At 52.0% G+C, this 26437-nt stretch overlaps 1 protein-coding gene across 6 annotated transcripts; it reads left to right on the top strand.

Moving 5' to 3' along the window:
* On the top strand, positions 1-25765 carry LOC122184506 (myosin-7-like). Of its 6 annotated transcripts, none has more exons than XM_042879473.1 (45): positions 2-17; positions 5549-5865; positions 5946-6051; positions 6128-6365; positions 6962-7132; positions 7236-7336; positions 9572-9618; positions 10229-10408; positions 11069-11212; positions 12692-12848; positions 12955-12982; positions 13073-13181; positions 13265-13357; positions 13444-13507; positions 13615-13713; positions 13827-13930; positions 14297-14435; positions 14530-14798; positions 15227-15397; positions 15521-15830; positions 15926-15999; positions 16116-16203; positions 16287-16404; positions 16488-16611; positions 16976-17112; positions 17217-17343; positions 17460-17588; positions 17668-17910; positions 18430-18606; positions 18691-18836; positions 18968-19058; positions 19327-19716; positions 19813-19939; positions 20042-20160; positions 20422-20618; positions 20700-20883; positions 20978-21143; positions 21224-21348; positions 21441-21749; positions 22467-22670; positions 22830-22955; positions 23097-23372; positions 23860-23955; positions 24551-24685; positions 24774-25765. In XM_042879473.1, the coding sequence occupies exons 5-45, from the start codon at positions 6999-7001 to the stop codon at positions 24792-24794; spliced, it is 6078 nt and encodes a 2025-aa protein (XP_042735407.1). In that variant the 5' UTR covers positions 2-17; positions 5549-5865; positions 5946-6051; positions 6128-6365; positions 6962-6998; the 3' UTR covers positions 24795-25765. The 6 variants fall into 6 exon arrangements, with proteins under 6 accessions (XP_042735409.1, XP_042735407.1, XP_042735408.1 ...); XM_042879474.1 differs by lacking the exon at positions 2-17 and adding an exon at positions 4819-4995 and having other exon boundaries at positions 5730-5865; XM_042879475.1 differs by lacking the exons at positions 5549-5865; positions 5946-6051; positions 6128-6365 and having other exon boundaries at positions 1-17.
* Positions 25766-26437: the final 672 nt, after the last annotated feature.

A 26437-nucleotide genomic window follows, 5' to 3' on the forward strand; every position in this document is an offset into this window, starting at 1 on the left:
GCTTTGCACAAGTCCAGGTAGGTGACATCGGCCGCCCTCCCTTTGCCCACCAAGGCCATTACTCCATCACTGAAGGCCACCAGGAGGGCCAGCCGTGCTCTGCCCTTGCTGAGGCTGTGCCAGCTGCCTGCGGTCACCTCGTCTCCCCTCTGCCTTAAGGTCTCCTCCGCGGTCTTGCCAGGCACAGAGAGGCTTTAAGATTTGCTGATTGTATCTTCCTTGTGTGTTAGATCAGGCTTGGTGAGGTGGGCTCTGCAGCTGGCTTTGTGTTTGCAGTCATCCCCTTTCCTTTTTACTTGATTCTTTTATCTCTACCAGAGATAAACTGTGGCTTTATTTTGTAGCCATTTTGGGGTTTCACCAATTCTGTCATTTTCCATAAAAAATAATTTACAAGCTTCTTGTGGGTTTTCCTCATCTTACACCATTTCTTATCACGATAATGATAAAAATAATGATACATAATTATATAATTTGTTTGGTTTCCTCCCAGTTTTCTTCTCAAGTGTGGGTTTGCGGGGTCCTAATTTGCTCAAAATAAATAAAATGTAGTAATTTAACATATTTTTCCCCCAAAATAGGCCCAGGACTGAAAAGCAGTGGGATTGAAGGGAAAGACTAGATGAAAATTGGGGAAATTCAGGAGAAAGATATGGAAACTTAGGGGGAAGTTAGGGAAAATAAGGAACAAGTAGAAGAAACTTGGAGGAAAAATATGAAAAATTTGGCATGTTTGGGAAAATTGGGGTAAAATGAGGTGGTAGTTAGAATAATAACCTGGGAAAAGTGAGAAATTTGGGAAAAATGGGAGAAAATAAGGGAAAAATATTGAAATTTGAGGTAAAATGAGTAAAATTTGGGAAAAATGGGGGAAATAAGGTAATGAGGGGAAGTTTGGGAGAATATAGTTTTTTTCTTTGTAAATTAGGAGAATATTGGGGGAAAATGGAAAATGAAGTAAAAAAAGGAAATTTGGAGGGGAAGTGGGTGAAATTCAAGGGGAAATAAGAGCAACTAAGAGCAAAGCCAGGTGGAATTGGGAAAAGCAGGGGAAATAATGGTAATATTAGGAGAACCTTGGGGGAGATAAGGGAAGAGTGGGTAAATTGGTTGAAAATAAAATAAAAATATCGGGGAAATTAAGGAGAAAGAGGGAAAACAAGGAAATTAGGGGAAAAAGGGGAAAAACGAGTGAAACTGGAAGGAAATTTGGGGAAGAACCAGGGAAATAAGGACAAATGCAGTAAGTTAGTGGGAAATGAAGGAAAACCTGGGGAAACGCAGGGGAAGGTGCAGAAACTTCGGGAGAAAAGCAGCAGCCGGAGGGGCGCCAGGGTGTCCCATGTGGCCGTATAAGGGCAGCAGCTGCTCGGCTTGGGGGAGGAGTCCTAAAAATAGGGACAAGGACAGGGACGAAGGCAGCCTGCCCCACCTCCACCTGCCCTTTGTCCGTCCGCGATCCTTTCGCCTGCCGTCATCCATCCCATAATAGCCGGAGGGAGTGGGCGGGGGGCCGTGTGTGGACTTTGTCCTTGTCCCTGTGGGTCCCGTGGACTCGAGGGGCTGTAGATCCCACAGAGTTCTGTGGCATTCCATAGGGTCTTATAGGGTCCTATGGGGCGGGAGGGGGAAGGGGGGGGTAGTGTGGAATCCTATAGGAACCCATGGCTCCTCTGGGGCGCTATGGAACTTGAGGAGCCCCTAAGGGATCCCGTGGGCTCTATAAGGTCCTACAGGGCTCTGTGGGGCTGGGTATGGGGCTGTGGTGGTGCTGGGGAGGTCTTATAGGATCCGGTAGGATCCTATGGGGAGCTATGTGGTCGGGGGAACTGAGGGATTGTATTGGGATGCGGGGCTCATATGAGGTCGAGGGAGTTCTATGGAATTTCTGTAGGGCAGAGGGTCCCTAGGAGGCAGGGAGATCCCTATGTGGTCCTATAGGGCTGTGGTCCTATGGATGCCTATGTGGCAGGGGGGGGTCTGAGGGAGGAGGTGGATGTCAGATGCTGTCTGGCCACGCCTCCTAGATGATGTATAACTTTTTGGGGAAGGGGGGGAGATAAAAGAAGTCCCCATAATCAGAAGCAACTGAGCCTGGGCAGGTGGGAGTTGGGAATGAGGAGCACTGGAAGGGGACTGAGTTTGTCTGTAGGGGAACTGGAAAGGAATGGGAGAAACTGGGAGGGGATATGGGGAAACTGAGAGGGAGTGGGAGGGTCGATAGGGAGAATGGGAGGGACTGGTTGGGACTGGGAGGGGATATGAGGAAACTGGGAAGGACTGGGATGGAACTGGGAGCACTGGGGGTTCTGTAGGGGGATAGTAGGAGGAGATATGGGGGGATATGGAGGAATCGGGAGGGGGATGGGAGGGAACTAGGAGTGGGTATGGGGGGGAAACTGGGAAGGGATTGGGAGGGTCCGTAGGTGAACTGGGTTGGGACTGGAATATACTGGGATGCACTGATGAGTTCATGCTGTTTTTCTGGACCTGGATTCACTGAATGAGGACAAAAAGGTGAAGGAGGGACTGGAAGCATTGGTGTCCAACTAGTGTCCAGCTCGTGTCTTACTGGTCTTGATAACATTGCGGTGCTTTACTGGTTCCTTACACGTCTTACAGGTGCCTTGCTGATGTTAGTGTTGCTAATCTTACTGGCAGTAGTAGTACTGGTATCTTACTGTTGTCCTTCTGGTACCTTAATGGTGTACCACTGGTGTGAATGGTGTCCCACTGGTGCCTTACAGGAGTCGCTGATGCCTTACAGTTTTAATAGTGTCTTAGTGGTGCCTTACTGGTGTTCTGCTGATCTCAGTGGTGTCACAGTGGTGTCCTTCTAGTCTTAGTGGTGTTCTGTTGGGCTTAATGGTGTCCTACTAGAGCCTTAGTAGTGTTTGTGTTACTGGTGCCTTGCTGGTTTAGTACTGACTTAATGGTGTCCTGATGGTGCCTCACTGGTGTTAGTTGGACTGGTTTCTTATTTGTGACTTACTGGTGTGACTGATGCCTTACTGGTGTGCAGGCTGGCGTACAGGTGTACAGGCCACCATACCAGCCCTACCCTCCGAGCTGGCCAAGTTCTTGGAGGCCACACAATGCCTGTGGTGTCAGAGCAGGAGCACTTGGCAGCGCAGACATGGCCCTTCAACCTCGAGCACGACATCTCCATCCCTGACAAGCATGAGGAGTTCATCAGGGCCACTGTTGTGTCCTGTAATGGCACCAACGTCACCATGCAGACCGAGCGTGGGCAAGGTGGGCTGCCAAAAATTGTGAAAATTAGTCCTGAAATGGTCCAAATTACCCCCAAAATGGCATCTGGAATCATCCCAAGATGGTGTCCGGAGTCACCCCAAAAAGGTGGTCCGTATTGCCCTCAGAATTGCCCAAATTACTCCCCAAATGGCCTGCATTGCCACAGAAAAATGGCAGCTAGACTCATATCCAAATGGCCCAGATCATCCTCAAAATGGCAGGCTGAATTACCCCCAAGATGGTCCAAATCACCCCCAAAATGATGCAGATAGGCCCCAAACAGTGGGTGGAATCATCCCAAAATGGTGTCCACTCATCAAAAAATGGCTGCACAAATCACTCTCAAATGCCTATTGGTACCCCTAAAGGCCCAAAGGCAGCCCAAAATGTCTCCTTCATCACCCATGGGACTCCAAGACCCCAGACACCTCCTCCATCACCCATAGGACATCTGGCCCCCAAACCTTCTTCTCCAAAATCCAATTGGACACCTAGAACCCAAAATATCTTATCTGAAATCACAAAGGACACCCTGGCTCTATAGGACACCCAGATCCCAAAACACCTTCTATACCACCAACTGACACTGAGAACCCAAATACCTCTTCCATCACCCATGGGACATCTGGAACCCAAAATATCTTCTCCATCACCCAAGAGCCAACTAGAATCCAAACCATACTCTCCAAAATCCTGTAGGACACCTATAATACCTCTTCATCATAAAACTTCCATCACCTTTGGGGCACCTAGAACCCCAAATACCTTCTCTGAAATCCCCAGGACATTTTCTGGCCCTGTAGCGGCCCTATATGCACATTATGGCTTCTTCCCTAAGCAGATGGTGACAGTCAGAGAGGACCAAATCATGCAGCAGAACCCCCTGAAATCCGACTTCATCGAGGACATGGCCATGGTGACACTCCTCCATGAGGCTATTGTCCTCTACAACCCCAAGGAGTGCTTTGACTCCTGGATGATTTGCATGCGTCTTCCAAGTAGCCTCTGGGGTGACCCCACAGCCTACAGGGCTGCTCCAACATCTGTACAGTGACCTCACCACCTGTAGGGTAGAAGGAATTTGGTGACTTCTCCATGAAGATCTGGGTGGTCACCTTGTGCCCGTAGGGTTTGAGGCGCATAGAATGTGGTGGTTTTCCTCCAGAGTTCTTTGGTCACCTAGAACTGGGAGGTCCCACTGGGCCACCTCGAATAGGCACATCCCATCTGAAAACCCTTTGGGCTGCCTAGAATCAAGGATACTACCTGATGTCCCTGACCCACATCCCCTTCTCCAGACCTACTTGGGGCCATTCTGCATTACCATCAAGCCATACAAGTGGCTTCTTCTCTACAGTGCTGAGGTGGTGGCTGCCTAATGGGGCAAGAAGCAGAGCAAAGCTCCTTCTCACATCTTCTCCATCTTGTATAGCACCTACCAGAATGCACTAATGGGTAGGGACTTCCTCTGGGACATCCTCAGCCCCATAACTTTGTCCCCATCCCTTCTTTGGAGCTTGGTTTGTGGCAGAGCTTTGGGGCCTTCTTGTCTCACCAGATCAGGAGAACCCATCCATCCTTACCGTGTGAGTCCAACCTCATGCTTGTAGGTTTAACCCCACCCTCAGTCCATGACACCATCCCTATCCAGGTGGGGAAGATGGTCAACATCAAGAGGGTATCTTGCCATCGTCACTGCCATCAGCAACCGTGGAACGAGGGACACAAAGACATGGCAAGGTGAGAACACCAAGGGGACATCTCAGGTTCTGGCCACCACCTGGCTATCCGTCCAGCCCTTTCTGTAAAGAAGTGTTTCCTGACATCCAACCTAAACTTACCGTGGTGCAACTTGAGACCATTTCCTCTCGTCCTGTCATCAGTGAGAAGAGACCAACCCCACTCTGCTGTAAGCACCTTTCAGATACTGGAAGAGAGCAGTCAGGTCTCCCCTCAGCCTCCTTTTCCTCAGACCAAACAGCCCCAGTTCCCTCAGTTGCTCCTCGTAGGCCATATTCTCCAAGCCCTTCTCCAGCCTTGCTGTCCTTCTTTGGCCTGCTGCAGCACCTCCATGTCTTTTCTGTACTGAGGTGCCCAAAGCTGAACACAGCACTCGAGGTGAGGCCTCAACAGTGCTGAGTTCATTTGAAGGCTGAAAGGATCCACCACATCTTCTACCAGATCCTCTCCAACAAGAAGCCTGAGCTTTTGGGTGAGATTCTCTCTCATCCTACTGGTGGACAAGCATCCCCAAAATGATTTTGGCTTTCTCAACTCCCTTGTCTCCTTGCAGACACGATGCTGGTGACCAACAACCCTGTGACTGTCTTTGTCTCTCAAGGAGAGACCATGGTGGCATCCATTGATGATGGCAAAGAGCTGTTCGCCACAGACATGAGTTGGAGGACTACAGACAGTGTGGGGAACTGCCAGCAGAAGATCCCATCCCAGATTTTCCCCATTTCTCTCTATAGAGTGCTTTCAGTGTGTCAGACTTTACCCCAGAGGAGAACTCCATCTGCAAGCTGATGGGCACCATGCTGCTCTTCGGCAACGTGAAATTCAAGGAGAAACAGTGGGAGGAACAAACAGAGCCAGATGGCACTGAAGGTGAGGTCAGTCGGGTGGTGAAGGAAATAGAGTGAGCCCCATGGCTTCCTATCTTCATCTCCTGTCCCCTGTGTTCTCAGAGGTGGACAAGTCAGCCTACCTAATGGCTCTGAACTCAGCCAACCATGCCACCCCTGAGTGAGAGTGGGCAACAAGTATGTCTCCAAGGAGCAGAGTGTCCAGCAGGTAAAGACAATGTCCTTCTATCCACCCTCTTTTTGAGGACACCATGAGTCCTGTGTCACCATGGTCCCTCCTCCAGGTGATCTACTCCACTGGGGCTCTGGCCAAGGCCGTCTCTGAGAAGATGTTCAACTGGATGGTGGTTAGGATCAACAGCTCACTGGAGACCAAACAGCCTCATCAATACTTCACTGGTGTCCTGGACTTTTCTCCCTTGAGATCTTCAGTGTGAGGCCCTGGGAAGCTGCTATGGGGCTGAGCAATTTGGGAGAGACTGGGGACCATGAGTTGACCATGAGTTCTTCACTATGAGAGTGGTGAGCTGCCCAGATTGGCTTTGGAAACCCCATCCCTGGAGTGTTCAAGGCCAGGTTGGCTGGGGCCCTGGGCAGCTTGGTCTGGTATTAAATGAAGAGGCTGGTGGCTCTGCCTGTGGCGGAGGGGCCTGGAGATTCATGATCCTTGAGGTCCCTTCCAACCCAGGCCATTCTGTGATTCTGTGACCCTACAGTAGGCGTTGAGTTGACTAGGTTGAACCTGTTGGATGTTATGTTGGCACCACAGGGTATTCAGCTGACTTTGTTGATCCCACTGAGCACTCGGCCCCATTGGGTCTCAGGTTGACCTCACTGCTCCCAAGGGATATCACATTGAACCTACTGTATCTCCAGTAGACTCTATTAGCCCCACTGGGCGTTGTGTTATGTTCGTTGGGTCTCATGTTAACTATGGATTCCACTAAGCACTGTGCAGAGCACTCTGAGGGTTGAGTTGATGCCATTGATCCCACTGGGTGTTCTGGTGATCCCCTTGGGTGTTCAGACGACCCTACTGATATTAATGGATGTCAGTTGACCCCAGTGACCCCACTGGGCATCAAGTCAACTTCACTGTCTGGCCCTTCTCTCCCCAGTTCAACAGCTTTGAGCAGCTCTGCATCATCTCCACCAATGAGAAGCTGCAGCAGTTCTTCAACCACCACATGTTTGTGCTGGAGCAGGAAGAGTACAAGAAGGAGGGCATCGAGTGGGAGTTCATTGATTTTGGCATGGCCCTGCAGGCCTGCATTGGTCTCATCGAGAAGGTACTGCCTCTCCCAGGGCATTTTGGGGTGCTTTTCTACTTGGAGCTTGCCAGGAACCTTAAAAGCGGTCACTTGGGTGATGCTTGGTGTCCTCTGTGGGCAGCAAGGTTTTCCTCTCAGCAGCCCGTGGGGATCATGTCCATCCTGGAGGAGGAGTGCATGTTCCCCAGGCTTCAGACATGATCTTCAAGGCCAAACTTTGGGGTAAGGAGGTGATAGGAAGTGATGTGAAGGGATAAACTGAAGAGAATGGAGAAAATGGAGAAAAGGGGGGAGAAATTGGAAAAACTAGAAAAAAATGATGGATGGGTGGAGAATTGGGTGGAGAATTGTAGAAATCAGAGAAATTTAAGAAATTGATTGATGGATGGAGATATCGGATGAAGATATAGGTGGGAAAATTGGAGAAAGGGATGGTTGAGAAGATGGATAAATGGAAGAGTAGAGATGGATGGCTGGGTTGGGACACAGAATGGGGAAGCGTGAATGGACAGAATGATGCTGAGATGGCTGCAAGGATGATGGGACTGAGGGAGAAAGAAGATGGATGGGTGGGAAAGAGTAGATGAAGGATTGCTGGGTAGATAGGAAAAGCCTGGGTGGATGGATGGGCGGCTGGATGGATTTTTGGGCCAGTGGATGGATAATGGTGGATGGCCAAGTTCCGCAAGGCGCAGCACGAGCTGGATGAGGCAGAGGAACGTGCCGACATGGCCCGAGCCCTGACCTCCATCCAGTACCTTTTGTACCCCCAGAGTCCCCCGCTTTCAATCAGTAAATACCTTCAAGCAGCAGCAGCTGTTTGTGTGAGGTAAAGCATGGTGTGGGGAAGGGCTTGGTATGGGGCAAGGCTTGGTGTGATGCTGCCCCACGGCGCAGTGGGGTTGTGGTGGGAGCCGCAGGAGATTGAATGTGGTCAGGAGCAGTCGTTGACCTCCGGGCTGTCCTGCCGTGCCTTTTGGGCAGCCTCATGTGAACCTCAGCTGGCTGTGCAGCGCTACAGGGTGCTACAGGGCATTATGCATCCCTATAGGCTTCTCTGTGTCCCTGTTGGTCCCCTGTTGGTCCCTATGTGTCTCTATGGGGTCTCTTTGGTTCTCTATGGGTCTTGTGGGTCCCCACCCCCCACTGGCCACCAACGTGGCCCCACCCCCAGGAATTTGGCACTTGCCAAGGACAAAGAGGAGACAAAGAGGCGGAGGTGGGGCTGGGCGATAAGGAGGCCAGAAATAGCCCCATCCCTGCCCCCCTGTCAGCAATGCAAGGTGGCAGACATGGTGTGTTCCAGAGATCCACAGGGACCCTTAGAACTCCACTGCTCCCCATAGAGCCCCATGGGTCCCATACACACCCAGAGTGAGAGCTAAGAGGCAGAGCCTGTTGGGCAGAGCTTGCTCCCTGTGTCACTTGTAGGGCTTGCAGTAGGTTCTATGGGGCAGGGCCTGTGGGTCTAGGTTTTGGGCACAGGGGGAGCATAGTGGGGCAGAGCCTATGGGGCAGATAAGGTTTTGTGGAGCAGGGCTTATAGGTAGAGCAGAAGCTTATGGGGCAGGGCTTATAAAGTACAGCTGTGGGGCACAGCATGGGAATATAGGGCAGGATGGGATTGACGGGGCACAGTGGGAGCTGTGGAGCAGAGGGGGTTCTGTGGGGAAGGATGGGATCTGTGGGGCAGAGGCAGTTCTATGTGAGAGAAGGAGAGTTGTGGGGCAGAGGGAGTTCTGTGGGATAGAATGGGAACTATTGGGAAGAGTGTGTTCTTTGGGACGGAGCGTGGTGCCTGGATTCCTTATGGGCTCTGTCGGGCGCAATGGGGCAGGTTCCCCCCCCATCACCCCTTCCCCCCCCCCCCCCCCCCCCCCCCCCCCCCCCCATCCCCCCCTAACTGTCCCCTCCCCACCCTCCCCACCTATCCCCCCCTCCCTCCCACATCCCCCCTCCTCCTCCTTCCCCCCTCCCCCCTCCCCTCCCCCTCTTCCAGGAATTTTTTAGGGGAGACAGAAGTAGGCGGGGTGGGGCGGGGGAAAGCTCATAAAAGCCGTGGGGCAGCAGCAGGCTTGGCGTGGGGCAGGCAGAGGTGGGGAGATGGGGAGAGATGGGGAGCACTTTGTGATCTATGGGGCAGCAGGGAGATATGTGGGATGTGGGGATATGGGGAGCTGTGGGTCACAAAGGGGGCTATGAGGTGCCCCATAGGGATGTGGAGGATGTGGAGCTCTATGAGCCATGGATGTGAGGGATATGCGGTTATGGGCTATGAGGTGTGTGGAGACCTATGAGTAGTGGAATATGGGAGGATGTGGGAATCCACCGGACAAGGGGATATGGGGACCTATGGGGCAGGGGGATGTGGCAGGATGTGGAAATCTATGGGGCAGGGGAATGTGGGGATCTATGGGGTGCAGGGAGGAGCTGTGGGTAACAGTCTTTCTCCCCCAGCACTACAGATCTGTTCCTGTTTCCTGTGTCAGAGCCAGAGACTGAAGGTACAGGGCTGATGTGGGGCTGGGGGACACAATAGGGCAAGGGGCCACTATGGGGCATGGGAACGGTATGAGGCAGGGGAGCGCTTTGGTGCAGGACAAGGCTCTATGGGGTGGCATGAATGCTATGGGGCAGAGGGGAGAGGCTGGGGGGAGGGGGGAGCATCACTTTGCTATGGGGCACTGTGCATTGCTATGGAGCTCATACATTGCTATGGGGTGCTGCTCTTTCAATGTGACCCTGTGTGTCAATGAGGCCCTGCCCATTGCTATGGGTCTCATGGATGTCTACGGGGACCCTATGTTTCTGTGGGGCACTATGCATGTCTATGGGGCTAATACATTGCTATGGGGCACTGTGGATTGCTGTGGGGTCCCTGCATTTCTGTTGGGCTCACACATGTCTATGGGTCACAGCTCATTTCTATGGGTCTCAGATATCTATGCGACAGTCTGCGTGTGGGGGGCTCATGCATGTCTGCGAGGCACCCCTTATCTCTATGGGGCCCATGCATTTCTATGGAGCCCATGTATCCCTGTGGGTCACTGTACCCCGTGACAATGTCACCGGGATGCTGTCACTGTGATGACATCACTTTCACCATACCCACAGATGGAGGCAGCGCTGGGTGTGGCTGCCCCCTTCCTGCGTGCCCCCGAGGGGTCCCGTCCAACCCCACCAGCTGACACTCGAGGGCTCTGCTTCGTGCCCCACCCCCAGCTTGAGTTCGTCCGTGGCCGCATCACCGCCCGGGCAGGGAATGGGGTCACCGTCACCACGGAGATGGGGGAGGTGAGAGAGGGGATGGTGGGGGTGGGGGTTCGTGAGGTGCGGTCGTGGGGATCAGTGGAGCTGGTCGATGGGAGCAGCGCGGGTTGATTCACTGTGGTCAGTGGAAGTCAGTGGGGTGGGGTCAATGGAGGCGAGCCAGTGAGGGTCAGTGGGATTCAGTGGGGTGGGGTCGGTGAGGATCAATGGTAGTAAATGGGGTAAATGCAGCGGGGCCGGAGGCGTGGGGTCAATAGAGAGTGGTGGGAGAGAAAGGGTTACTGTGGGCGTTCGGGATGAAAAGGAGAGATTTGAGTAAAAGTTCAGCTTGGACAATTTGGAAAAGAAAGCCTTATTGGTGGATTTGGGGTGGAAAGGATTGATTTGGGAGATTTGAGGTTTAGAGAGATAATGTTGAGATTTGGGGCAAAAAAAAAAAAAAAGGATTTGGTGGGGCTTGGGGTGAAAAAAACTATCTTAGGGGACACTTAAAATGGCAAATATGATGTAGTGGAGTGAATAAAAAAATGTGATTTGGGGGGATACCTTAGTGTGACAAAGCTGAATTTGAGGGGATTTGGTGCTGAAAAGGGGGAGTTTGGTGAGATCTGGGGTGGAAAAGTTGAACTTGGGATTTTGACTTGAAGAAGTTGCATTTGGGGGATTCTTGGGATCTCTCTGCAGACCCTGACAGTGCCTGAGGCCGACGTGCACCCCCAAAACCCCCCAAAATTTGACCGCATTGAGGACATGGCCATGCTGACGTTCCTTCATGAGCCCGCCGTTCTCTACAATCTCAAGGAGCGCTATGCTTCCTGGATGATATATGTGAGCCTTTCCAGCAGCCCCTGTGGTGGGCCCACAGCTAAGGGGGTGACCCCATAGCCTATAGAGCAGCCCCAAATCTATAAGGTGGCCCCACAGCCTAAAAGATGCAGGAGCATTGTGGTTTCTTCATAAAGATCTGGGTGGTCACCTTGTGCCCATGGGACTTGAGGCACCCAATATGTTGTGGTTTTCCTCCAGAGTTCTTTGGTCACCTAGAACTGGGATGTCCCATCTCCAGTCCCATTGGGCCACCTAGAATAGGCACATCCCATCTCAAACACTTTGGACCACCTAGAACCAGTCCCATTGGGTCACATCAAACTGTGATTTCCAGATCCCATTGAGCCACCTAGTACTGGGACAACCCATTTACAGACTACATGGGATACCTAGAACCAACATCTTAAGACCACTGTAGAATTGGGATGTCACAGAATCACAGAATGGCCAGGGCTGGAAGGGACCTCAAGAATCACGAATTTCCAACCCCCTGTCACATGTAGGGTCACCAACCTCCTCATTTAATACCAGCCCAGGCTGCCCAGGGTCCCATCCAACCTGGCCTTGAACACCTCCAGGGATGGATGGGGCATCACAGCCTCTCTGGGCAGCTGTTCCAGCACCTCTTAACTCACTCCGTAAAGAACTTCCTCCTGACATCCAACCTCAATCTTCCCTCCCTCAATTTCAGACCATTTCCCCTTGTCCTGCTGTTATCTACCCTTTCAAAGAGTTGACTCCCCTCCTGTTTGTAGGCTCCCTTTAGGTACTGAAAGGCTGCAATGAGGTCACCCCGCAGCCTTCTTTTCTCCAGGCTGAACCAGCCCAGCTCCCTCAGCCTGTCTTTGTAGAGGAGGTGCTCCAGTCCCTTGAATGTCCCATTTGAAGACCTCTTTAGATACATAGAACTGTGATTTCCGGATCCCATTAAGCCACCTAGAACAGACATATCCCGTCTTTATTCCCCTTCTAGCAACTAAGTGGAAATTTCAAGACCCTTTGTGTCATCTAGAATTGGGACATCCCATTTGCAGAGTCCTTGGATTAGCTAGAACTAAGATGTCAAGAACACAAGGCCATCTAGAATTGGGATGTCCTGCGTCTAGACCCTTTGGGACACCCACAAACAAAGTTTACAGGCCTGTTCTGTTGACCGGAACTGGAATGTCACATCCTCTTTCCCCTTGGAACATCTAGAACTGAGATTACCAGACCTTTTGGGCCACATAGAAGTGGGACTTCCCATCTCAAAATCACTTGGGCATCCTAGAAGTGAAGTGTTCCATCTTGAGACCCTTTGGTACATCTAGAAGCAAAATCTCAAGATCCCTTGGGCCACCTAAAACTGGGACAACCTATTTTACAGACTGTGTGGGCTACCTAGAACTGTGACATCCCCTCTCCAGACCCATAGAGTCACCAAGAACCCCTTCTAGTGTGATGACATTTCATGATCCTGTCCCATGTCCCCTTCTCCAGACCTATTCGGGGCTCTTTTGTGTCACCGTCAACCCATACAAGTGGCTTCCAGTCTACAATGCTGAGGTGGTGGCTGCCTACCGGGGCAAGAAGCGGACTGAAGTCCCACCCCATATCTTCTCCATCTCAGATAATGCATACCAGAACATGCTGACAGGTTGGGACCTCAAACTAGCAAATTTCATCACCAAAAAATGGACCCATAGCTAAAGCCTGGTCTTCATGTTAGTGGGTCTACTGTCTCTTGTGTCTTCTCTGTGCAGATCGTGAGAACCAGTCCATCCTCATCACGTAAGTCCCAGCCCCATGGTGCTGGAGGGGTGGGAGGGCAGCGCTGCACTATAGTGCCCCACACATCTCACCACTGCCCCATGGCTTCAGTGGAGAATCCGGAGCGGGGAAGACTGTTAACACAAAGAGGGTCATCCAGTACTTTGCCAGCATTGCTGCCATTGGTGACCGCAAAAAGGAGGTAGCAAATAGCAGCAAGGTGGGTCCTCTGGCCATACTGTCTTAGCATGCCACACTTGTGGAGCTGCTTGTTCCCTTCCACTGATCTCCACTCACCACCAGGGGACCCTGGAGGATCAAATCATCCAGGCCAACCCTGCCTTGGAGGCCTTCGGCAATGCCAAGACTGTCCGCAATGACAACTCTTCTCGATTTGTGAGTGAGGAGGATGTTGGGTGGGATCTATGGCACAGAGTTGGGAATCTATGGGGCGGAGAAATCTCATGCTGCTGTTCTCATAGGGGAAGTTCATCCGAATCCACTTTGGGGCTACTGGGAAGTTGGCATCAGCCGATATCGAGACTTGTGAGTGGCTTTGGGGATGCATCTTTGAGCCGTCATGCCAACCCTCCATCAGTCTTATCCATCTTCTCATCCCATCCACCTCAAAACCTTTTCCCCATCCTCCCCAGACCTCCTGGAGAAGTCCCGAGTCATCTTCCAGCTGAAGGCTGAGCGGAACTACCACATCTTCTACCAGATCCTCTCCAACAAGAAGCCTGAGCTTCTGGGTGAGTTGGGTCTTCTTCCATCCTCTCTTTTTCTACTCATTTTTTGAGGCAATTGAGGACCGCATGGGTTATTTTGTGTCTTTTTCCCTCTTTCCTGCCCCACCACTGAGCAGAGATGCTACTTATCACCAACAACCCTTATGACTACAGTTACGTATCCCAAGGAGAGGTGACTGTGGCCTCCATTGATGACTCGGAAGAGCTGTTGGCAACCGATGTAAGCAGATGGAGGAGTCCTCAGACAGAGGAGACCGTGGGTGGATGAATCAATGGATGAATGACTGGATCATGAGATTAAGGAAACTATGTGTTGTTGGGCCCTGAAATGGATGAACGATTCTTTAGATGGATGGTTGGATCTTTGAATGGATGAGTGCATGGATGGATGAGTCTACGGTAGATGGATGAGTCTTCAGATGGATGAATGACATTTTAGAAGGTTAAATAGGTCATGGGTAGATGAGACTGTCTAACAAATAAGAAGACTGGGACAGACAGACACACAGCCACATGATGTCTGTGCCCTCAGCACAGTGCTGGGGGGATATCAGGCCCTCTCTGACTCCCTCTGTTCACCTTACAGAGTGCTTTCGATGTCCTGGGCTTCACTGCTGAGGAGAAGGCTGGTGTTTACAAGCTGACGGGTGCCATCATGCACTTCGGCAATATGAAGTTCAAGCAGAAGCAACGGGAGGAGCAGGCGGAGCCAGATGGCACCGAAGGTTCGTGGGATCACATAGTTTGGGGTCCCCCAGCTCCCTCCAAGATGTGGAGGAGGTGGGGCCTGACTCATGTTCTCTTCTCCTTGATGGGAAGATGCCGACAAGTCGGCTTACCTGATGGGGCTAAACTCAGCCGACCTCCTCAAGGGGCTGTGCCATCCCCGGGTGAAGGTGGGCAATGAATATGTCACCAAGGGACAGAGCGTCCAGCAAGTCTACTACTCTATTGGGGCTCTGGCCAAGGCCGTCTATGAGAAAATGTTCAACTGGATGGTGGTCAGGATCAACAACTCACTGGAGACCAAACAGCCTCGTCAATACTTCATTGGTGTCCTGGATATTGCTGGCTTCGAGATCTTCGATGTGAGGCTGTGGGAGAGCACCATGGCTGCTTTTGGGTGGTGGGCTGATGCAGCTGGGCATAGGATTGACATCCTTAAGAGTCGCATTGAACTTCGGTGGGAACGTGGTGCTGCTGGGTGCTGTGTTTACCCCCCGCTGAGTGGTGACGACCTCCCCACTGGGCATTACACGGACATTGTTGGGCTTCCTGTTGACTTTGCTGGGTCTCCAATCCATCCTATTGCTCCTGTGGGGTGTTATGTTAACCATAACGGGTCTGTAGTTAACTCCACTGGTCCTACTGAGCATTTCATTGACCCCCTTGGGTTTTCTGATGACCCCACTGTATCTTCAGTTGACCCTATTGACTCCATTCAGCATTATGTTGACCCATTGGGTCACACATTGGGTGTTACATTGACCACATTGACTGTCTTTTCTCTCCCCAGTTCAACAGCTTTGAGCAGCTCTGTATTAACTTCACCAATGAGAAGCTGCAGCAGTTCTTCAACCACCACATGTTTGTGCTGGAGCAGGAAGAGTACAAGAAGGAGGGCATCGAGTGGGAGTTCATTGATTTTGGCATGGACCTCCAGGCCTGCATTGATCTAATTGAGAAGGTAATTCCTCTTCCAGGGCATTTTGGGGTGCTTTTCCATTGGAAGCTTGCCAGGGACCCAAAAAGTGATCAGTTGGATGGTGCTTGGTGTACTCCATGGCCAACAAGGTCCTCTCCTTGGCAGCCCATGGGGATCATGTCCATCCTGGAGGAGGAGTGCATGTTCCCCAAAGCTTCAGACATGACCTTCAAGGCCAAACTCTTTGACAACCACTTGGGCAAATCGGCCAATTTTGGGAAACCCAGGAATGTCAAAGGGAAGGCGGAAGCCCACTTCTCACTCATCCACTACGCGGGCACAGTGGACTACAATATCATCGGTTGGTTGGAGAAGAACAAGGATCCCCTCAATGAGACAGTGGTGGGGCTCTACCAGAAGTCATCCCTCAAGCTGCTGGCCAGTCTCTTCTCCAACTATGCTGGGGCAGATGCTGGTGAGAGGATGGATGGGCATGGTTGGATGACGGATGGGGAAGATCTACTCCTGGCAGTTCTCTCCTTGCTTACCTTACCCTTCTCCTTTCCCCAGGTGGTGACAGTGGAAAGGGGAAAGGAGCCAAGAAGAAAGGTTCCTCCTTCCAGACTGTCTCAGCCCTGCACCGGGTGAGTGCCCCATGGAGAGGACAGGCTATGGGGCAGAGGGGAGACTACCTCACCACAGGGTCTTCTTGGTCCTCCCCTTTAGCCCATTGGTTTCAGCCTCTTCTCACCTCCTCCAGGAGAACCTCAACAAGCTGATGGCCAACCTCAAGACAACCCATCCCCACTTTGTCCGCTGCCTCATCCCTAATGAGAGGAAGGAGCCAGGTGAGGGGGTGGAGACTAAAGAGGTTGTGGCAGTGGGTATGGCTAAAGGCTGACCCCACCCAATTTTACCCCCTACCTGACAGGTGTGATGGACAACCCACTGGTGATGCATCAGCTCCGCTGCAATGGGGTGCTAGAGGGCATCCGCATCTGCCGCAAGGGTTTCCCCAACCGCATCCTCTATGGGGACTTCCGCCAACGGTGGAGACAGCATGACAGGGGTATTGGGGATATGGGGATGGGCTTTGAGCTCATTTTGGGTTCTCTCTTCCTGCCCTACCTAGGTACCGTATCCTGAACCCCACAGCCATCCCTGAGGGGCAATTCATTGACAGCCGCAAGGGCGCTGAGAAGCTCCTGGGATCCCTTGACATTGACCATAACCAGTACAAATTTGGGCACACCAAGGTGAGGTCCATCCATACATCAAATCATCAGTGTGTCCTGGCAACCAACACTTCTATCCATCCAGTCCAACCCAATATCCAACTCTTCCATCCAACCCTTCCGCCCTATCCAATGTCCAGCCCTTCCATTCAGTCCAATGTCCAGCCCTTCAATCCAGTCTCCAACTCTTCCACATCTAACCCAACACAACCATTGATACTTCCATCCAACTCATCTGACATTCTTTCCATCAGCCCGCCCACCAACCCTTCCAGGCAGCTCTTCCATTCAGTTCAATCTCCAGCCCTTCCATCCAACCCAATCCCACCCATTCCACCTGTCTCCTGCTCCATCCTCTTCTCAACCACCTCCTTCCTCTTCCAAGGTCTTCTTCAAGGCTGGGCTGCTGGGGCTGTTGGAGGAGATGCGGGATGAGCGCCTCTCCCTCATCATCACCCGCATCCAAGCTCAAGCCCGGGGCCAGCTCATGCGCATTGAGTTCAAGAAGATTCTGGAGCGCCGGTGAGATGGGGATAGCTCCTCCTAGCAAGGATGGAGCTCTCATGTGACCCAGCTCCATTATATAGGGCTTGGGTGGTGGCATCATCTGAGTGTCCCCATTATAGGGATGCACTCTTGGTAATCCAGTGGAACATCCGGGCCTTCATGGGGGTGAAGAACTGGCCATGGATGAAGCTCTACTTCAAGATCAAGCCCCTGCTGAAGAGCGCTGAGACTGAGAAGGAGATGCAGGTGAGAGGACATCACAAAACCATCATGGTGTGGGCCACCAAGGACATGGTTAGGGTGGGGTTAATGAGTGGTGGAACCATTTGCTATTGCTACTGGTCTCCTGTGCCCTGATGCAGACAATGAAGGAGGAATTTGGGCATCTGAAGGAAGCCTTGGAGAAGTCAGAGGCACGTCGGAAGGAACTGGAGGAGAAGATGGTTTCCATGCTGCAGGAGAAGAATGACCTCCAGTTGCAAGTGCAGGCCGTGTGTGATGGAGATGTCCCAGCCCCACAGACTCCCTTCTTCCTTCCCTCCTGCTCCCACCAATCTGTCCCCTTCATAGGAACAAGACAATCTCGCTGATGCTGAGGAGCGCTGTGATCAGCTGATCAAGAACAAGATCCAGCTGGAGGCCAAAGTGAAGGAGATGACAGAGAGGCTAGAGGAAGAAGAAGAGATGAACGCCGAGCTGACAGCCAAGAAGAGGAAGCTTGAGGATGAGTGTTCAGAGCTTAAGAAGGACATTGATGACCTGGAGCTGTCTTTGGCCAAGGTGGAGAAGGAGAAACATGCCACAGAGAACAAGGTGAAGTGGTTGGGGTGAGAAGACCCAAGGATGGTTGGGTTGGGTTGGGTTGGTAAGTCCCAGGGTATTTCAGTTAGGTTGGATTGAGATGACCCAAAATTAGTTGGGTTGGGTTGAGAATACGTAAGGAGAGTAGTGTTGAATTGAGAAAACCTAGAGGTTATTGAGTTGCACTGAGCAGACCTAACAGTAGTTTGATTGGCTTGAGAAGACTGAAGGGTGGCTGGGTTGGATTGAGAAGACCCAAAAGTTGTTGAGTTGGGTTGAGAAACTCCAAGACGGTTTTGATTGGATTGAGAAGACCCAAGGGTGGCTGGGTTGGATTTGACCCAAAGATGGTTTAGTTGCATTGAGATGAGATGTAAGTTGGTAGGTTTGGGTTGAGAATAGCCAAGGGCGATTGTCTGTGTTCTCCTGTATCACTTTAGATTCAGCTTGACCATGAGTAAGGACAACCTCTTCCTGTCTCTGCTCTACCTTTGGCATGATGATGGAGGCCTGATGTTTCTCACCATGCAGGTCAAGAACCTTACAGAGGAGATGGCCGGGCTGGATGAGAACATCACCAAGCTGACCAAAGAGAAGAAGACCCTGCAGGAGTCTCACCAGCAAACCCTGGATGACCTGCAGGCTGAGGAAGACAAGGTCAACACTTTGGCGAAGGCCAAAGTGAAGCTGGAACAGCAAGTGGATGATGTGAGTCCTGTTTCTCCTGTCAGAAAACATCCTTCTAGGGTGGGTTTTTTTGTCAGCTGATGGAGGTTTCTCCACTGTTTGCAGCTGGAGAGCTCACTGGAACAGGAGAAGAAGATACGGATGGACCTGGAGCGAGCCAAGAGGAAGCTGGAAGGTGACTTGAAGCTAGCTCAGGAGAGTGTTATGGACCTGGAGAATGACAAGCAGCAGCTGGAGGAGAGACTGAAAAAGTAGGGAACTGCCCACCACCTCTTCCGTCCCCTTGTCTCTTACCCATAATCCTGCTCTTCTGTGAGAACCTCACTGGAGACTGCTCTTCTGTGAGAACCTGGGGCTATGATTGGTGTTTCTTCTCTTCCAGGAAAGACTTTGAACTCAACACACTCAACACTCGAATTGAGGATGAGCAAGCAATTGCTGCTCAGCTCCAGAAGAAGCTGAAAGAGCTTCAGGTCAGGCTGAGGTGGAGTTGAAGAGTCTCCACTTGGTTGTGTTGAGCTCTGTTGGGTTGGGTTGAATTGGTTTGGGTAGAGGTGTCTCCAGTTGGGTGGATTGGGCTGAAGAATCTCCATTGAGTAGGGTTGGGTTCAAGACTCTCCATCAGATTGGATTTGAAGAATATGCAACGGGTTGAGTTGGGTTGAAGAGTCTCCAACTGGCTGAGTGGAAGTGTTGGGCCAAGGGAAGCCCTGCGATGTTCTACCTGTCCATGGGCTACAGGCACGGATTGAGGAGCTGGAGGAGGAACTAGAGGCGGAGCGGACGGGCCGGGCTAAGGTGGAGAAGCTGCGCTCAGAGCTGCTGCAGGAACTGGAGGAGACCAGTGAGCGGCTGGAGGAGGCAGGCGGTGCCACTTCGGTGCAGCTTGAGCTTAACAAGAAGCGGGAAGCTGAATTCCAGAAGCTACGGAGGGACCTGGAGGAGGCCACATTGCAGCACGAGGCCACGGCTGCCGCACTGCGCAAGAAGCACGCCGACAGTGTGGCTGAGCTGAGTGAGCAGCTCGACAACCTGCAGCGTGTCAAGCAGAAACTGGAGAAGGAGAAGAGTGAGCTCAAGCTGGAGCTGGATGATGTCAGCTCCAACACGGAGCAGCTCATCAAGGCCAAGGTAGGAGACTGGGGCCTCAACTGCAAAGATCAAGATGAGGCTAGCTCTTCTTCCACTCTTCCCATGTTCCCTTGCATCTCCCCTTCCTTCCCCTAGGCCACCCTGGAGAAGATGTGCCGCACCATGGAGGACCAGATGAATGAGCACCGCAGCAAGTTGGAGGAGGCTCAGCGCACTGTCACTGACCTCAGCACCCAGCGAGCCAAGCTCCAGACAGAGAATAGTGAGTGCCTCAATCACCTCTCACCCAGCTGCTGGCCTTAGGGTCTGTGAGGTGGCTCTGGGGGTCTCTTCAGCAATGATAACCCCTCTTTGTACTCCTTAGGCGAGCTCTCAAGGCAGCTGGAGGAGAAGGAAGCTTTCATCAACCAGCTGACACGAGGGAAACTCACCTACACTCAGCAGCTGGAGGACCTCAAGAGGCAGCTGGAGGAGGAAGCCAAGGTATGTCCTTGTTGGAGAGGTTGGTAGGGCTGGAGGTTTAGAGTGCGAAACACCATGATGTTAAGAGTGAGGAATGGGATTGAGGAGCTCAGTTGAGTTGGCTGGAGTCAAGGAGGTTGAGTTAGGATGGATTGAGTTTGTTTGGGTTCAGTTGGTCTAAAGAATACCTGACTGCTTTAAGCTGATGAACACCACCACTTAATGAGTTGGAGGATCTCAAGATGTCCCCAGTTAACACAGCTCATCTTCTCCTTACCCTAGGCCAAGAACGCGTTGGCCCACGCCCTCCAATCAGCCCAGCATGACTGTGACCTGCTGCGAGAGCAGTACGAGGAGGAGATGGAGGCCAAGGCGGAGCTCCAGCGTGCTCTCTCCAAGGCCAACTCTGAGGTGGCCCAATGGAGGACCAAGTACGAGACTGACGCCATCCAACGCACAGAGGAGCTGGAGGAGGCCAAGTGAGTCATCTTCCATGGACATAGAGGCTCTTCAAGGAGTCCAGAAAGGCCATGCGTGGTTTATGTCCATCCATCTGGTAGGAAGAAGCTGGCACAACGACTTCAGGAAGCTGAGGAGGCTGTGGAGGCGGTCAATGCCAAGTGCTCCTCCTTGGAAAAGACCAAGCACCGGCTGCAAAATGAGATTGAGGACTTGATGGCGGATGTAGAGAGGTCAAATGCAGCAGCTGCTGCTCTGGACAAGAAGCAGAGGAACTTTGACAAGGTCAGGGCACCAGAATATGGTAAGGGTTCAGAGGAGGAGAAGGTTCTCCATGGAGGAAGAGGTTATAAGCAATGTCCTGCTGGTCTCCTCATAGATCTTGTTGGAATGGAAGCAGAAGTTTGAGGAGTCGCAAACAGAGCTGGAGGCATCACAGAAGGAGGCTAGGTCCCTCAGCACTGAGCTCTTCAAGCTGAGGAATGCCTACGAGGAATCACTGGAGCACCTGGAGACCTTCAAGAGGGAGAATAAGAACCTCCAAGGTGAGACCATGGCATCCACCTGGCCACTCCAATGTTATCCATCTATTTCTACATGGTCTGATGGATTCTCATCCATGCAGAGGAGATCTCGGACCTCACAGAGCAGCTGGGAGCCAGCCAAAAATCCATCCATGAGCTGGAGAAAGTCCGGAAGCAACTGGATGCCGAGAAGCTGGAGCTGCAAGCAGCACTGGAGGAGGCAGAGGTGAGCCAAGCTCTATAACCACCTGCCCCATATATCTCCATGTGTCCTCCTGGTGTCCTCTTTGGCAACCAGTGTTTTCCTGTCCTCCGCAGGCATCTCTCGAGCATGAGGAAGGGAAAATCCTGAGGGCCCAGCTAGAGTTTAATCAAGTGAAGGCTGACTATGAACGCAAGCTTGCTGAGAAGGATGAGGAGACGGAGCAAGCCAAACGCAACCACCTGCGGGTGGTGGACTCACTGCAGACCTCACTGGATGCAGAGACACGAAGCCGAAATGAAGCCCTGAGGCTGAAGAAGAAGATGGAGGGTGACCTCAATGAGATGGAGATCCAGCTGAGTCATGCCAACCGTACGGCAACTGAGGCCCAGAAGCAAGTCAAGGCACTGCAGGGCTATCTCAAGGTACGCATAGGACTGCTGACCCATCACGAATTAATGGGCCAAGATCTCCATTTGGACAATAGGTGGCACAAGTTTGCTATTGGGTGCTAGTATGATTGGTTTTAGGTTGGCATTGGGTGACCATCAGCTGGCTGATGGGTGGCCAGTGAGTGGCCATAGGGAAGCTGCTGTGTGACCATTGAGTGCCTATTGAATGGCCATTGAGTGCCTGTTAGATATTCATTTACTGGCTGATGGATGGCCATTAGGTAGCTGTTGGCTGTCCACTGGGTGGAAACTAAGATGCCATTGGGTAACCACTAAGTGGCCTTTGAGTGGTTGCTAATGAGTGGGCATTTGCTAGCTGAGGGACAGCCATTGGTTGGAATTTGGCTTGCCTGCTGGGTAGTCATTGGAAAGCCCAGTGTAGCTGTTGGATGCCTGTTGAGTGCCTGTTGGGTAGCCATTGATTGCCTATTGGGTAGCTGTTGAGTGGCCATTGGGTGGCTATCCGGTGACCCTTGGGTAGCCATGGGAGGCCATTGTATGCTTGTTTGGTGGCCACTGAGTGCTGACTAGGCATCTATTGTGTGGACAGTGGGTGATCACTGCATGGCAATTAGGTAGCCATTGGGTGATCCTTACATGGCCATTGGGTGGCACAAGATGGCTGTTGGGTGTGTGTTCACCCAATTCCCACCTCTCTACTCATGCTCCTCCCACCACGTTGCCTTGCAGGACACCCAATTACAGCTGGATGATGCTGTACGAGCTAATGAGGACCTGAAAGAGAATATTGCCATTGTGGAGCGGAGGAACAACCTCCTCCAGTCGGAGCTGGAGGAGCTGCGGGCTATGGTGGAGCAGAGCGAGAGGGCTCGCAAATTGGCTGAGCAGGAACTGATTGAGGCCAGTGAGCGGGTCCAGCTTCTCCACTCCCAGGTGAGGACACTGATGAAGACAGCCTTGCATCTCCTAAAATCCCATTGGAGAGAGGCAAGAAATAGAGCATTAAGACATAGAACATTCCACTGGAGGGCAGAAAGACCTAGGAAGTCCCATTGGAGAACAGCAGGTGATTTCCATGCTCCTCTCTTCCAGAACACCAGCCTCATCAACCAGAAGAAGAAGATGGAGGCCGACATCTCCCAGCTGCAGACAGAGGTGGAAGAAGCCATCCAGGAGTGCCGGAATGCCGAGGAAAAAGCCAAGAAAGCCATCACTGATGTGAGTGTCATGGTGGACTTGGTTGAGGGACCAAGGACACCCTCAGTCACTCTCCTACTAATGGGATCAGTGAACCAATGGGACTCCCCACATTCCTCCATCTCTCCATGCCCTCTTTGGTGTCTCATCTCCCTTGCCTAGGCGGCCATGATGGCGGAGGAGCTGAAGAAGGAGCAGGACACAAGTGCCCACTTGGAGAGGATGAAGAAGAACATGGAGCAGACTGTCAAGGACCTCCAGCTGAGGCTGGACGAGGCTGAGCAGCTGGCCCTCAAGGGAGGCAAGAAGCAGCTGCAGAAGTTGGAGGTTCGGGTGCGGGAGCTGGAGAATGAGCTGGAGGCCGAGCAGAAGCGCAACGCTGAGAGCATCAAGGGACTCCGCAAGTCAGAGAGGCGTGTCAAGGAGCTCAGCTACCAGGTGGGACATCACAGTAGAGCTGGTGGCCATAAAGGCATGAATGACCTGGAACGTCACCCACTCTATGTTCACATAGATGCTGCATGACCTGGAATGCGGTTGAGCTGTTGGCTTTAGGGAAACGCATGCCCTACAGCGTGGTTGACCTGGTAGCAATGGGGATGAGTGACCTAGGACATGGTTGACCTGTTAGCTGTAGGGGCAGGGATGATTTAAAGCACAGACCTGGTGGTCACAGGGACATGGGTGACCTAGAACATCATGGCCAGTGGACACTGATGACCACGGCCATCTGCTGCCTCTGTGTCCAATCACATACAAGCTTGTAGGGAGGACACACCCCTCACAAGAACATTTCTAAATAATATCCAGTTTTAATTGCCACCATGGTAAAGCTAAAACATTGCCACCTAAAACTTGGAGATCTATGAGAGGCTGTGGGACCTGGACCGACTGTCTCCCACCTTGGCGTTCCCCCTTCCCCCAGACAGAGGAGGACCGGAAGAACATGGTGAGGCTGCAGGATCTGGTGGACAAGCTGCAGCTGAAGGTGAAGGCCTATAAGAGGCAGGCAGAGGAGGCGGTGAGTTCAGTGGGGAGGAAGAGGAAAATGGGAGGGAGAAATTAGGAAAAATGGAGAAATAGATGGAGAAATTGGAAAAACTAGAAAAAACGATTTATGAATGGCTGGAGAAAAGGTTAGAGAAATGGATGAATGGACAGATGTATTGGGTGGAGAACTAGGTGGAGAAATTGTAGAAATCAGAGAAATTTGAGAAACTGATTGATGGAGGAGAATGCCTGAAGAAATTGGAGAAGATGGAAAAATGTGGAAATGGAGAAAATGATTGATGGATGGAGATATCAGATGAAGATATAGGTGGGAAAATTGGAGAAAGGGATGGTTGAGAAGATGGATAAATGGAAGAGTAGAGATGGATGGCTGGGTTGGGACACAGAATGGGGAAGCGTGAATGGACAGAATGATGCTGAGATGGCTGCAAGGATGATGGGACTGAGGGAGAAAGAAGATGGATGGGTGGGAAAGAGTAGATGAAGGATTGCTGGGTAGATAGGAAAAGCCTGGGTGGATGGATGGGCGGCTGGATGGATTTTTGGGCCAGTGGATGGATAGGTGATACGACAGCTGCCAAGATGGCCACTGCCTCACCCCACAGGAAGAGCAGGCCAACTCCAACCTGGCCAAGTTCCGCAAGGTGCAGCACGAGCTGGATGAGGCAGAGGAACGTGCCGACATGGCTGAGTCCCAGGTTAACAAGCTGCGGGCACGGAGCCGTGACATTGGTGCCAAGGTGGGTTCCTGCCCCATGTCCCTGCCCCAGCTTCACCCAATTATCTGTCATGTGCCTCATCACCTCCCTCCATCTTCTCTCCCAATAGAAGGGACTCAATGAGGAATGAAAGCCCCAGATGCTCTGCCTTCCGGCCCCAACCTCTGACCAATTCCCTTTGGATCTCCCAACTCTCCTGCTTTCAGCCAATAAAAATTGTTGAGCAGCAGCAGCTGCATGTGTGGGGCAGGGCTTGGTGTGGGATAGGGCTTAGTGTGGGTAGCGCAATGGGGTTGGTGTGGGAGCCATGGAGATGGAGAGTGGCCATGAGTGTGAGATGGCCACTCAGGCTATCCCACAATGCCGTGCATTTTGTCTCATGGTGAGTGAACCTCAACGCAACTGGCTGTGGGGCACTATGGGTTGCTACAGCACAGTATGTTCCCCTATGCACTTCTATGGGTCCCTGCAGGTCCCTGTGTGACAGTGTGTCATTATCGCTCCCATATGGGTCTCTATTTGTTCCCTTTGGCTCCCTGTGGTTCTTATATGGCTCTATTGGGTTCTATGACTCTGTGTGATGTTCTTGTGGTTCTCTATGGGTGCTGTGGGTTCTGCCTCTGACAGACTGTGGGAACGGACCACCCCCGTGGCCCCACCCCAGGAATTTGTCACTTGCCAAGGACAAAGAAGAGACAAAGAGGCAGAGGTGGGGCCAGGTGATAAGGAGGTCAGAAATAGCCCCATCCTTCTCCTCCTGTCTGCAGCGGGAAGTGGTGGCTATGGTGTGTACTGTAGAGCCCCATAGGGATCCACAGAACCCATTGCTTATAGGCAAAGCAGAAGCTTATGGGGCATAGCTTACAGGGCAAAGCTGTGGGGGTTATGGGACAGAGCTTATAGGGCAGAGGTGGCTCTATTGGATACAATGGGTGCTGTCGGGAGAACTGGGAAACATAGGGCAGAGTGTAGCATCTATGTGACACAATTTCATGTAGGTTTCTCCAAAAGTAATGCTTCCTGGGTATTTTCATGGAAACGACACCAGATACAAAGAGCACAATAACACTATTTAATAAAGCAACATCGTCACCACCATTAGCCAATTTGCACAGATTGGCTCATCCAGACGCTCTTCATTTTGTGGTGTGACAGCTCTGCACGGCTCTCTGGAACATGGCATGTCTGTCACGTCACCATCCCGCTGCTGAAATGCACCACCCACCCCTCACTGTGTTCACAGCCATTTGCTTGTCTCCATCAACATTCAGCAAGCATCAGTGACTGTCAGTGCGTGCGATTCTTTCCTCACAGGAATTCAATTATGCCCCTTTGCTCCATCTGCACTTTTGTAAGTTCTGTCAGACCGCCCCTCTGCTGCCAGCTGTCACACAGCAACAGCACAAAGCGGGGCACTGGTGGGAAGGTTCAACCTCTGCTGCCATAGCTCAAGGGAACCTGCGAGAGGCCAGAATCACAGCCAAGAGCACCAGAGGCATCAGGGCCAGAATTCAGGTGTTAGGGCTTAGGGGCTTAGCAGCTAAGAGGTAAGATTTTAGGGATAGATTTCTGAAGAGCTGGAGGCTGGCCGAGAGGCCTGGAGATGCAGAGTGCAGAAGGCCCAGAAGGTACTGAGGCCTGAAGTTTTGGGGGCCAAGGAGGCTCAGAGACCTTAATGGTTGTGTAGAGTCTGAAGTCTTTGAGGCTTAAGGGGAGGCCTAGGGCCGAGGTGCCTATGGGCTGGGCTGGAAGCACTGAGGTTTTGAGGCCCTG

This window comes from Lagopus leucura, unplaced genomic scaffold (genome assembly GCF_019238085.1).
Source record: "Lagopus leucura isolate 7727_CA_CO unplaced genomic scaffold, USGS_WTPT01 Super-Scaffold_100024, whole genome shotgun sequence".
Lineage (NCBI taxonomy): Eukaryota > Metazoa > Chordata > Aves > Galliformes > Phasianidae > Lagopus > Lagopus leucura.

Bases quoted from the DNA above. Each gene is read 5' to 3' on its own strand.
- LOC122184506 (XM_042879475.1), top strand. From the start codon at position 6,999: ATGAGAAGCTGCAGCAGTTCTTCAACCACCACATGTTTGTGCTGGAGC. The intron at 15,831-15,925 runs GTGAGAGGATGG...TCCTTTCCCCAG, and splicing joins CTATGCTGGGGCAGATGCTG to GTGGTGACAGTGGAAAGGGG. The intron at 16,000-16,115 runs GTGAGTGCCCCA...CACCTCCTCCAG, and splicing joins CTGTCTCAGCCCTGCACCGG to GAGAACCTCAACAAGCTGAT.